The 11,884-nt window shown below is 33.3% G+C and overlaps 1 protein-coding gene across 1 annotated transcript; it reads left to right on the top strand.

Annotated features, from left to right (window-relative positions):
• The first annotated feature begins 4,263 nt into the window (after positions 1 to 4,263).
• LOC147077172 (uncharacterized) lies at positions 4,264 to 9,641 on the top strand. The gene is made up of 3 exons (XM_085940605.1): positions 4,264 to 4,466; positions 6,717 to 6,854; positions 9,172 to 9,641. The coding sequence occupies exons 1-3, from the start codon at positions 4,293 to 4,295 to the stop codon at positions 9,568 to 9,570; spliced, it is 711 nt and encodes a 236-aa protein (XP_085796731.1). The 5' UTR covers positions 4,264 to 4,292; the 3' UTR covers positions 9,571 to 9,641.
• Positions 9,642 to 11,884: the final 2,243 nt, after the last annotated feature.

Here is an 11,884-nt window from a genome sequence, read left to right as displayed (position 1 = left end):
GGCGCGCAAACACGCCCTGAAAAGTCATGTACGGTTTTTTACCGCATTTTCCTAAATTTTAAGCTGTTAAAATATATATCACGATAGCGGGAATCGAGACCGCTAGTAGCTTGTATAATTTCTTGTTCGGAATTATTGACGATTAATAAGATATTTAGTGAAAACTTAAGAACGGAGAAGGAAGCCTTGTATCCTTGACGTCAGTGTTTCATGGAAATCACCGCCTGACGGGTATAAAAACCCGCGTTTTTCCATACAAATTCAGTCAACGGCTTCTGCGTTCAGAGATAAGACCTCAATCCACGCAGTTCTTCGCGAAGATTTGCAAACATTCGTGTTTTTTGAAAAATCAATCGGAAGATTATTTTCTCGTGGTACGTGTGAATACGTCACAGCGATCCGCGTCATCCGTGTATGACGTCGCGGAAAATTATTCACTTCGCGGAGTCAGGAGTACACATATTAAAAGGGACAGCGGTTTCCAATCTCTATTGTCGGTGCCTTAATAATATAATAAATGCGCAGCCATACCTATAAGTAAAATGAAATATAAAAATAAATATAAATAGATTTATAAAGTAGTATTAAGTGTCTAAAATATGTTTATATACCTACTTAAATAAATACCTATTTTCAATTTATTTGCAAAATAAAATACTAGTGTTTAGATATCTAATAAACATTAATTAAAAAAAATATGTTATTAAAGAATAAATAATTAAATAATTAAACAATAACTATGAAGACTTTTAATTTAAATGGATCAGCGCATCTATATTACGAGAGCCACAATACGGCTCGTAAGCTCGGTGACATTGAATTCAGAACACCAGCTGTTCTTTGACGTTTCGCGTGGTAACCGTGAAATAATTTTTAAATCAAATAAATAATATATCCATTAGATTCTGACATCATCCTAACATTAGGTGGCGTTTCTAAGCCATTACATCGCAGTATTGCTATGGTGTGTTCAAAAGTGTCGTTTAGAACTCTTACTTGACTAACCTCTCTGACCCCGTGCTGAGCTAGCCTAAAGCAGGGGCTCTCAATCTGGTCTAGGGACAGGGCTGGTTGAGAATTTAACGTCCTTGCATCATCACCAGGACGGGGTATCGTCACTGTCTACCCCCACGGGACGTCACTGGTCGATTTTAATCTAAGAATTCAATAATAAACATGGTAACCTCTTATATCTTGTGTCACAACAGCGTCAGAGTAAGTGGTTTGAAGTATTGAGTCAAATTCATTTCTGACCACTAGTAGATACATAGCATAATTTGCGTTAGCGCATATTGAAACCTAAAATTTCAAATGGTTTCGGATTTACTTACTTGGCATGCGAGACCAATCAGAATATTTCCTTAGGTAGTTAGGTACCTGCTATATTTTTAGTTATACGTGTTGTTATGATTGGAATTTCCTCCTCGAATAAATATTGAAACTAGGAGAACAATGTTATCTTAAATTTATTAAGAATTGACAATTAATTCAAACCAATATTGTTTCGTAAATATAATGATGTATGCATGTTTTTATTTGGTTTTATGATTACCTACCTACTAAAACTATTTTATGTCCGAGGTCGTGACAGTAGGTACGTGGTTTTCAGTGGCGAAGGGTGGAGGTGGACTTTTAAGGTCCAATATAAATAGTGCACAATAAACTTTGTAAGTCAAGCGTATTTATGTTCATTTTATTCTGTGACCATGACTACAATATGTAGATAACTAGTTTTTTTTAGTTTTCAAATTCAATTCAACTCTGCCTAATCCAAGACATAGTAAACAGTAAAAAAATATTCGTTTATCTATAAAATATCTAAAATTGTGCCATTAAATCATACAAAATTTAAGATATTTTGTAGATAAAGGAATATTTTTATAGATTGTGGTATGGTGAGACAGGGTTTAAAATAAAGCTAACACGATTATAATAATGTATTCTCAATTCAACGAAAACAAAATATAAGTATGACTGAAAAAGTGTGCACTATTTTTGTCAGATCGCCCACAACATACTTATCTAAACTCTTATGGTGGCAGGGTATAATTGAGTTTTAAAAACTAACCGGTTCCATATTATGCAAATTAATATATTCTTAGATCAATAGAAAACAAATGAAGTCCACAAGCAAATATCATTATATGTCACATCTGTATAATTTTGAGTAAATCGTATAGTTTCAAACTCTGAATAAGTGTTGGGTACAATTAATCTATTACCATAATTTTTTAATGATTTTTATTTGTTATTATATTGCATAATAGGACATTCTCTTAAAAATATTACCTGTAAAAAGTATATTTTTTCCGGTTTCTGAAAAAAAATCTTTTTACATTCAAGTCATTTTTTGTGGGAAAACATATTCCATGTGCTGTTGTTGTGGTCAGACCAGAGTATCTTTATTATTATAAATCCTAGACTTTTTAATTTGCAGATCAAAATAATGGACAATCATCTCTAGATGTAGGTACCTACCTACTTTATTCCAAATGTGTACATAAAAATATATTTATTATGCATAATAAAAAAGTTCACATTGGTCAAATAATGCTTTATTTCAATAATAATTGTTTATTATTCAATAATATACGTCATAAATGTATGTAGGTATATTATTTTATGGAATTTTTCTCAGTTTGCTTAGGTGTGCTGAAGTTCCGCAGTGCATATGGACGAGCCGCCACTGGATACAATGGAAAATTAACATTAGCACTGATTAATAATTATTGATTAATATAGGTACACAAACATGCTCCGTAGGTATTCAAATCTGTCATGACGTACATAAACAATAATAGGTAGGTAATATATTATCTTTCATACATCGCAGATTAGGGCTGCCAAACTAATTTTTAAAACAAAAATATACACCTACCTACTTTTAATTATTTATTTATTTAAGTCCGTAGAAGACAACAATAATGAGTATACCAAATTTGATTATATCATATGTACACAATTTTATAGGTACAATAAAAATAGATGTGTTAAGACATGGTTAGACACTCGTTTGTTTTTTTTATTAAAATACTTAATTCCTAAATAAAATTATAGAACGAACATGAAACCGAAATAATCACAAAACACCAGTGGCCAATGGTGGAGGTATGCTGTTAAGATTCAATATAAATAGTGCACAAAAAACATTGTCAGTCATACTTGTCTTATATGAACCACAAGCAATTAATAATACTCAAGTCCATTTTTTGTATAAAAAAACTGTTAAAACCATCTTGTGGAGAATTTCTTAACATATTTTTTTTACTGTTGATAAACATTTTCAGAAAAAAAATATTTGTCCTATAACATCGTATTCTAATAAAGGTGGTCAGGAAAAGTACATTCAATACGCATGAATGAATACCGAGTGATAATAATATGTATTGTATTTTTTCAAATAAATGGTACCTACCTAGAGTGTATATCTAGAAATGGCACATTAAATCAGGATATAAACCTTATGGTGAGGCGGAGTTGCGAACTTTGTGGATTCTACTTGGCGCTTGGGGTAAAAATGTCGGCGAGTTCTGTTTTAAAGGTGGTACCTACTTAGGTATGGGCAATGGGCTGCTGGTGTCCTTCCGAAGGCCTTGGTTTTTTGTGCCATCAAGATGTATTATTTATACGTCATGACATTCATAGATAGGTAGGTACGTTTAAATTGAAACGCTGGTGTTTGTGGCGCATTCTATTATTTCTATGTAGGTAAGTTTAATAAATATCAAACAAGAATCTAGAAATGGCACATTAAATCAGGATATCTTATTTATTACTTGTACAATAATAAATAATCTACCTAATTATGACTATATTTAACAATGTGTAATTAACATTATTTGGCCTAAAGTTACCACGTTTTACAAAAATGCCAAAGATTTTTTTTTTTATTTACAGTAAACAAGAGTTTTGTGCTTTGAGACACATTGGCAAAATTTAAGCAAAAATGAAACCATTTTCATGTCAATTTAATGGTGGTAGGTAGGTACCTACATTTACCTGGTGGACCAGTTGAAAATAATTTAAAGTAGGGGCCCCCAGAACCTTTTAATGGATCACAGTAATATTTTAAATTAGCATGTCCCCAGTTATAGATCTTTATAGCATTATCGCAGTGTTCGTGCTCAATTCAATATTGTCAGTATTATCAGTCTGCTTTGTGGTCGATCTCCGGATGTCTATGGTGAATTGGTAGAAGCCATTTTGTCTATGCCATTGTATATTATCTATTATAACACGACGCACGTGGTCGTGAAGCTATTGACAGATTCTGATATCAAATAACGCATAAAATGGAAGTAAAAACCGAAACAAACGATAAATTATTGCCTGACAAAACAGCGGAAGTAATCGGTGACCGTGCATACCAACGGATAGACGTCAATCACTTCAAGGGCAAGGGTCGATTTGACGTGTCAGTCAAACAGGAAAATATCGAGGACGACAGCAATTCACCCTTAAAAGAGGTAAATAGATCCTTTATTTGTTTAAGCAAAGGTATTCATAATTTTGTCGACAAATGCGCAGTCAATTTCTAAACGGAATTAAGCAAAAAATTAACAATTGGATGTTCTAATGTCAATACCCCGTATCCGACCTATATGACGAAAATGTCTGTTTGATGTAAGTACTAAAAACAACAACAATACTGTTCATCGAATGTGAAATTCCCATATCTGTAATAAATTTAGCAAAAATGGTACAACCATTATAGTAATTTCCCGTATTTGAACGTTGTAGAAATAAACCTGTAATAGCCCGTATCCTTTTATTTAACCTGTTAAGCATGTTGCATGACGTGTGTTGAATTCCGCTTCAAAATGTCACTCGAATTATTTAACAGGTAAAACAGTATGTAGTAATATAACAAATTTGGATGTTTATTTTTATACGTTATAGCTATTTTCGATACCTATGAATCCCGGGATTGATAAACATAATCCCGGGATTTCGGGATTGATTTTTTTTATCAATTTCTATGAAAAATAAAATAAAATCGAAAATATAACAGAAAAAATACTTTTAATAAAAAATAACTACATTTGAAATAAAATAAGTTTGAATGAAGTTTGATTTATACCCATCTGTAGGTAGCCGATTAATTTTATTTTTTCACATAAATTATTAAAAATGAGAAAGATTGGAAAAAATAATGCTTCGCACTTTTAACAAAGTAATTCCACCATGATATCATACATTTTACGGCAGTTTCATATTTGGCTGACTAATTAGATTTATGAAGCGGAAAGGCCATAAGTACGCCATAATTATTTGCTTTACTATTTTAAATCTCGCTAATCCATTCATTATGTCTTTACTATCAGAAACAGCAATCTCGTATTAAATTCACATTATTATTTATATTACAAAATTATTTACTCCATTAAACTTGTGTATTTCCAAGATTGAACGTATACAAAATTATACTAGATTTATATTTGACCGATGCTATCAATGTTATTTGTAAATATAAAAATTTTATATTAACAATGGAAAAAAATTCCAATCCCGGGACCAGTCCCGGGATCCCGGGATTGTCAAATTGTAATCCCGAAATCCCGGGATCAGAATTTTGGCTCGGGATTGGATTCCCTAGTTATAGGTATGTCACATTTTATTGGCTTTTATCATTATATTAGTCGTTTTGTGCCTTTGCTTTACCACTTTTACGTTACGGGTTATTCATTTTTTTTTCATTTCAATATTCAATATTAATTTTTTTTAGCTTCCTTCGCAATTTGTAAAAAGACACTTACGGGATATTAACATTAGGCCATCAAAATGCTAGTCTTCTCTTGCTGGACAATATTATTTTTAAATCGGAAGGAACAAAAAGGTTTATACCTGCAGTGGTCTTTTCTTCGAATTAACAAAATGGGTTCTGCAATAATACGTACCTACTACGTACTTATGTTTACATTGTCACATCGTCCTATAGAGTCGTGGGTCACAGGTTAGAATCCTGTGTCTAGCATGTAGTTACACATATTGTTTTTCAATTTGTGTATTAGTCAGATTATGGACCTAATATGTTGAGCAAGTGGCTGACATCCATTTCACGTAAAAATAAAATCTGATAATACACACCTCCACTATGTGGAGGCCAATGCCATTAATATGGACGAAGCATCTGGAAAAAAAATGACACTCACTTTTTTGTCGGGTCTGCCGAATGGCATAAACTGTTCTAACGCCATTACAACAAAGGTGATATTGATATAAATTCCTGATGCTTTTTGTCGGTCTGCTGAATGGTTCGGTTCGGACGGGTTCGGCCAAATGAACATTGACACTAGAAACACTGTTCTAACGCTATTACAATAAAGGTGATATTGCTATAAATTTCCGATGCGTGATATCGCATAATGGAAATTTCGTGACAACTACCTATGCATATGCCAATGTCGCTATGCGCGAATTTACTTGCTAGCTACTGTGTTGAGAGCATTGTCCATTATTAATGTCATTGGTGGAGGCCCATATGACTCTATTAGGATTGGACATAGTTATATTATATTATGGGGTTGTTGACAATAATTATTGATCAAGTCCTATTTTCATAAAATTCGATTTAATGAAAACAAATAAGTATGCCTGATAATGTTAAGTGTGCAATATTTATGTCGGATTTCAACAGCCTACTTCCACCTAGATAATAACATTTTAATTTGTTATATTATGTAAATATTTACAACATAAAACGTTGTTTATTTCAGTTCGCTGCGACGGGTGTCACTGGTATTAAAGCTGAAACTGACATAAAGCGCGAATTCACTGAAGATAAAATGCCACCATTTTCTGATGAAGATCCTCAACCCGGATGTTCATATTCAGATTACACACCAGTAAATGGGGTACATTCAATTTTATATATTGTAACATGAGCGTAGTTATACGCAAACCAGCCAGTCCACACAAACCTCAAACAGAGATAGAAGCACTTTTATGTAAAGCGTGTTTCTTTAAATCCACAAAGCCTTTGTATACTGTTTATACATTTCGAATGATAGATAGTATATAATATATATATATATATATATATGAATTTGTGTAACTTATAAAGAGATAAAAGCATGACATCTATGAAATTCTGGTGTTTTAGCAGTCCAGGCTGTTTTGTGCAAAACGGGTTTTCAAACGGGCAAATTCTTGAATGCAGCTAACTCTTATTTTTGTAGAAAAAGCGTTATTTTTCATCTATTTTCTTAAAAAAGTTGTACAAGTATTATGTAAATTTTAAAGTTCTGAAAATAGTCTGAAAACCTTGTAAATCATACATTAGTATTTAGCTGCCTGGCACTAATTTTAACTTAAAAAAATATATATATTATGTTATATTATGTATTATATATAATAAAATGAAAAACATATAATGTAATTGAGAAAATAATGTATATTAATTGAATGTAGAAAAACACACCTTACAGTCAGGTTTTTAATAATTAGGTAAGTACATAATATTACCATGTGGCTGCTTTTTGCAGATCTAATGTGGCTTATTTAAGAACGCATTTATAGGACATTTTTGTATGAGAGCAGTTTGGTTGCTTTATGCAAATCGAAAATGTCATATTCTGCGATTTGCAAAATCTTTAAAATCTTAAAAAATATAAAACAAACGTGTGAGATTATGGAAATCACAATAATTCATTTATTTTTCAAAATTGTGGCCTGGCTGTTTGTGTATAACTACGCTCACATTTACTTCTCTATTCGCTGATTTTTATCAACATGAAGTTGACGCTTAAAATTTCATTAAATCTCCGTACTATTAATAGCCAGTCGTATTGAAAAAAATAATTAAGGTAATCAATACCTACCTACTTTGATTTAAAATATATAAGCCGATTGCCTATGGTCACTTCATTTAGAAAGCGCTTCACTATTGTGAGAGCCATTAATTAAAGTCTTAACTTCTTTAATATGATAGGTTGATTAATACTGGGTAATTATTGAGTTTTGAATAAAACACTTATTAAATCCACAATAACTGATTGTATTGCTGCAGGTATATATCAATTACATAATTAAGAGAACCCAAAATATGACTCAATTAGTTGTAGTGATCAGTACTCATATTAAAAATATCGATGACCCAATCACATTCTATTATAATTTTCAAATAATGTCTTCATTGGTTTTTTTAGTAAAGTTGTTGAAACTAAACTGAATATCAGTTAATGTTAATAGGCACTCCTGTAAAATTCACTATTTAGTCTTTGTATAGCTTTCATTCTCATGTCTTCAGTGTCGCTTTTTGGATAACTGCCGGACACTTAGTATGCGTTCCCTTACGAATTCAGAAGTATGATATATTAATATATTGCTTAAACTGTTGATCGAAATCGCTTGATAAAATTTAAATATAAATTCTCTCAATTTGAATATTGTTTGTGACATTGGTTTCACCTTTCGGCATCTTCCGACAATGTGCACACTCTCCAATAACACACTGACACAGAAATTACTAGTTACTACACGAAGCTTCTTCTTCGTCTTCTTCTTCTTTCACCCTGTCACGTCTCAACATTGGGGCATAGGGCAAGCACAAGTTGGCGTCACTTCCCTCGGTCCATCGCCAACTCCTGTGCCTCCCGCCATGTCAGATCTGCAGCACGTAGGTCGTTTTGTAGCATCACTGCAGGGTGAGGGAGGGCCGGCCACGGCGACGGAACCCTTGAGGCTGTGCCACAAGGGTACAAAGTGCTTACACGAAACTTATAATGTTTTTATCGAACGGAGTGCAAAACTGCCTCATAATATGTACGTTATTTTGGTGTTCTTTAATTATTATTTTATCAAGAAATATTATAAATAAACACAGTAAAGTGAAACTATCTCATTCACATCAATCTAAAATTTGGCATTAAAAACTATAATACATTTACACATATTACCAAGAGTTGCACCACAATTGTGTCGTTCTCTGTTTTGTGCATTTGCTTTACGATGTTACATATAGGTCGATTTAAAAAAAAAACTATTTACGGTAACATTGTATTTTTAATATCAATGTTGGTACTATTACCATTTCTTAACGTCATTTTCATTCTCACTACACTTTTAATGTCTGTAGATGCTGAAAGGCAAAAGAATAAAACATAACTCAAATGGAATAGTATACAATTTAATTTATAATAATATTGACATCGATTATTTTGGTTTTTCTAGGTTTCTACTAAAGGCCTTTTCACAAATCATCACGATATAGAAAGGTGTCAACAATCCTCACCTGACGGAATCCAAGATAGAATGATACAGTATTCAGAGGTGACGATAGATGAACAAAACATTAAAAAAGAAATCTCAGAACGAGAAACTCCGAAGGAACTTCGACTTATTCTGAGAAGAGTGGTACATTTCTCACGTAATTTGATTTGCAGCTTTTGTAACGCAGTTTTTGAATGCGAAAGTGCTCTCAAAAGTCACAAAGTAATTCACATAGACGTGAGTGCTCATAAAAATCAAGAAAATATATTCTCGCAACTAAATCATCTCAATGTACATGAAATGACACACGCAGCTGAAAAACCTCATAAATGCAAGGTATGCACATATAGATGCTCGTAACTTAGTAATCTTAAACAGCATGAAACGACACACACAAGTGAAAAACCTCATAAATGCAAAGTATGCACATATAGATGCTCGCAACTAAGATATCTTAAAAACATGAAATGACACATACTAGTGGGAAACCTCATAAATGCAAAATATGTCCATAAAGAGGCTCGCAACTAAGATATCTTAAAGAACATGAAATGACACACACAGGTAAAAAACATCATAAATGCAAAGTATGCACATATAGATGCTCGCAACTTAGTAGTCTTAAAAACCATGAAATGTCGCACACATGTGAAAAACTTCATGAGTGCAAGGTATCCCCATATAGATGTTCGCAACTTAGTAATCTAAAACAGCATGAAACGACACAAGTGAAAAACCTTATAAATGCAAGATATGTCCATATAGATGCTCGCATCTTGGTAATCTTAAAAGACATGTAATGACACACACAGGTGAAAAACCTCATAAATGCAAGATATGTCCATATAGATGCTCGGAATTTAGTAATCTTAAAAAACATGAAATGACACACACAGGTGAAAAACCTCATAAATGCAAGTTATGCTCATATAGATGCTCGCGTTTTAGTACTCTTAAACAGCATGAAATGAAACACACAGGTGAAAAACCTCATAAATGCAAGGTATGCCCATATAGATGCGAGCAACTAATTAATCTTAAAAAACATGTAATGACACACACTGGTGAAAAAACTTATAAATGCAAGGTATGCAGATAAAGATACTCGCAACTGAGATATCTTAAAAACCATAAAATTAATCACAGAGGTCAAAAACTTCATAAATGAAATAAATGCACATATAGATCCTCGCAACTGAGTCATTGTAAAAGACATGAAGTGACACACTAGTGAAAACCTTCATAAAGGCAATGTATGCTAATATAGATGTTCGCAACTGAGTTATCTTAAAATCCATGAAATGACACACAGGCGAAAAATCTCATTTATGCAATAAATGCAAATATTGGTGCTCGCAACTGAGTGATCTTTAAAGACATAAAATGACACACACAGGTGATAAACTTCATAAATGCAAGGTATGTCCATATAGATGCTCGGAATTTAGTAATCTTAAAAAACATGAAATGACACACACAGGTGTAAAACCCCATAAATGCAAGTTATGCTCATATAGATGCTCGCAACTTTGTCATTTTAAAAGACATGAAGTGACATGTATTGGTAAATAATCTTATTAATTTACCGTATGCTCATATAGATGTTTGCAAAGTAGTACTCTTAAAACACATACAATGTAGACGTATACTGGTGAAGACCTTTTAACTTCAATATATGCTTATGTAGTTATTTGGGAAGATGAGTACATTTCTCACGTATTCTGATTTGTAATGCAGTTTTTTGATGCGCAAATGCTTGAAAAAGCTTCAAAATGATTCACAACTGTAAATTTCATGTATTCTTCTATAGTTGCTCGCATCTTTATTATTTTATAGTACGTGAAATGACACATTCTGGTAAAAAAAAAGCTTATAAAAATGTAATGTATGTTCATATCGATGCTCGAAACTGTGAAAATGTACTGGTGAAAAACATGTTAAATGCACTTTATGTCCATATCCATATCACGACTGTATCATACTGACAGGCAGAAATACTTACCACTATACTACCGAAAAGGAATGAATCACTGGATATGCCGCCAGTACATGTTATCATGGAAAACTCTTCTCAGCGGTCAACGCTCAGCATTACTTGCCCTCACTTAGGCTTATAAGACGACTTTTACCGACGCGTTTTTTTTTTTTTATAGAATTATTAATAACCATGTCCCTGCTTTTTCGTACAAGGTGGTTGTTAGTAATTTTGAACAATCACAAACACCCAGGCTTTGAGAAAAACACATAAATGTTTGTGTCATGACCGGGAATCGAACCCAGAACTCTCGGGTGGAAGGCCAGCGCCTAACCCACTGCACCACGTGAGCCGCCTTTACCGACGCGTTGCCTGTCCTTGGATCCATGAGCCGGTGCGCTCGAACGGTTATTGTACGCGACCTGGCTTATAACACGGCTCTGCGTGCGTGGCAGGGGAAATGGACCACTTCTTCCAACGGCAGACAAACGCATTTGTTTTTTCCTAATATAAAGTGGCGCATAGAGATAGCCAGATTGACTTTTCAGTTCTTAACCGGACACAGTGGTTTTGCTTCCAAGTCAGTTTGGCCTAATAGAATCTCCGACTTGCTTATGTGGCGAATTGCAGGATGCCGATCACATCCTCTGGGAGTGTCCCCATATTATGTCGGTTGAAAGGGAAGAGCTTCTCAAGTCG

The sequence above is a fragment of the Rhyacophila brunnea genome, unplaced genomic scaffold, assembly GCF_057557595.1.
Source record: "Rhyacophila brunnea isolate RB1 unplaced genomic scaffold, BYU_Rbru_1.0 scaffold_13, whole genome shotgun sequence".
Lineage (NCBI taxonomy): Eukaryota > Metazoa > Arthropoda > Insecta > Trichoptera > Rhyacophilidae > Rhyacophila > Rhyacophila brunnea.
This window is presented reverse-complemented; position numbering and strand designations above follow the sequence as displayed.